General features: G+C 38.2%; 1 protein-coding gene across 1 annotated transcript in view; it reads right to left on the reverse strand.

Annotated features, from left to right (window-relative positions):
- The window catches only part of LOC107617669, a 2,893-nt gene extending 1,463 nt beyond the window's left edge, over positions 1–1,430 (reverse strand). The window contains exons 1-2 of the mRNA XM_021110637.1: positions 1,135–1,430; positions 3–397 (exon numbers count right to left, since the gene is read on the reverse strand). Coding sequence (XP_020966296.1) covers positions 3–397; positions 1,135–1,309 — 570 coding nt within the window. The 5' untranslated portion in view covers positions 1,310–1,430. The remainder of the gene's footprint in view (positions 1–2; positions 398–1,134) is intronic.

Genomic DNA, 1,439 nt, shown 5'->3' on the forward strand with positions numbered 1-1,439 from the left:
CTTCTCTGTCTCAATGGTCCCTTTCTAGGTAGAAAGTCTGCAACAGTATCTACGGTCAATATACCAGCCACATAACCTTTATTGAGGCTGAATTTGCCATCAAATCCACCAATCTTGAAATCATCACTTCCAAACAAGAAAGTTTGATCGAGTGAGCTGCCGATAACAGCAACCAAACAGGTCCTTTTGCAGCCACTCGGTATGGAGACTCCGGCTAACATAGCAACCAATCTGTCCATCCTCAGAACGAAATCCAATGGGAAAGAATATTCAGGGAAGAAGGAGCTGCAGTGAGTTTCTGCGACTTCCCAACAGTCCTCTAACCTCGCCTCGCGGACTATGATTTCGGGAGACACAGTTGAGAACAAGTCAACCACTTGACTTGCCCTGCATAATCCTACATTCAAACATTAAAGCCTTTATACCACTTAAGAGAAGCTCTCTTTGAATAGGACAACATTCATATTCATTGTAATGAGTTATTATTCGAAACAAAAGAAGGGTAATATTGCTTTACCCCACATATTCATAATTCACTCACTGACTTCCATGAATAAATCAAAAGAGGCCGAGAAACCAGTGTGCTTCTGTACCAGATCAAATCAAAACCTAAAGTATGAAACTGGAAAATTGTTGGATAATCTAGTATACTATGCTACATTGCTAAATGTAGCTTACTAAGGTAGCATTTCACGAAGTTTTAAATTTTATGAACTAAATTATGTGCTACTGTTTGCTAAATACCATTCTCGCAAACTCAAATTTGGTTCTTTAAAAGATTCATTTGCACAATCATGCTTTCCCATCAACAATCTAGTTAAATTCTGCCCCAATCAAATCATCTTTCCCTCATTTGCCCAATTTTGCTGCTATGCTAGTGTTCCTAATAAGCCAAGTTGACCAACCCCATCAGTTTCCAAAAATTGAATGAATTCCAAATAGCCACCCCATTAATTGACCCTCTTCATCTTGTACACAGCTAAAAATGGTTGCTTTAATCACCCCATCAACTTAATTTCTGAAAAAGAAAATAACTTCAACATAAAAAGAAGAAGAACTCAAAGAACATGCATGACCCAGCAATCACTGTAACCAAGTCTTGAAGAAATTAAGCCACAAAGAAAGGGAAGGTACCTGATTGGGAGAGAGAAAGAAGTGAGAATTGATGAGGTGAAGATGAAGAAGAAGACCAAGATGGGATAGTGGTTGGTCTCTTGAGATTAAGATTGAAAGGTGAGATTTTTGAGGTGTTTAGTGTAGTAGGAGTTGGAGAGAGTGAGGTTCCAAGAGGAAGAAGAATAGACCGCATTTCGTGGAAGGGTGTTCTTGTATTGGTCTCAGAAGAATCCTAAGATTCTGTTTCTGGTTACTGTAAGGAGAGTGATGAGAAGTAATGAACAAGAACAGCATCAAAAAAAAAAAAAAAAAAAAAAAAAAAA

Source organism: Arachis ipaensis, chromosome B09 (assembly GCF_000816755.2).
Source record: "Arachis ipaensis cultivar K30076 chromosome B09, Araip1.1, whole genome shotgun sequence".
Taxonomy (NCBI): domain Eukaryota; kingdom Viridiplantae; phylum Streptophyta; class Magnoliopsida; order Fabales; family Fabaceae; genus Arachis; species Arachis ipaensis.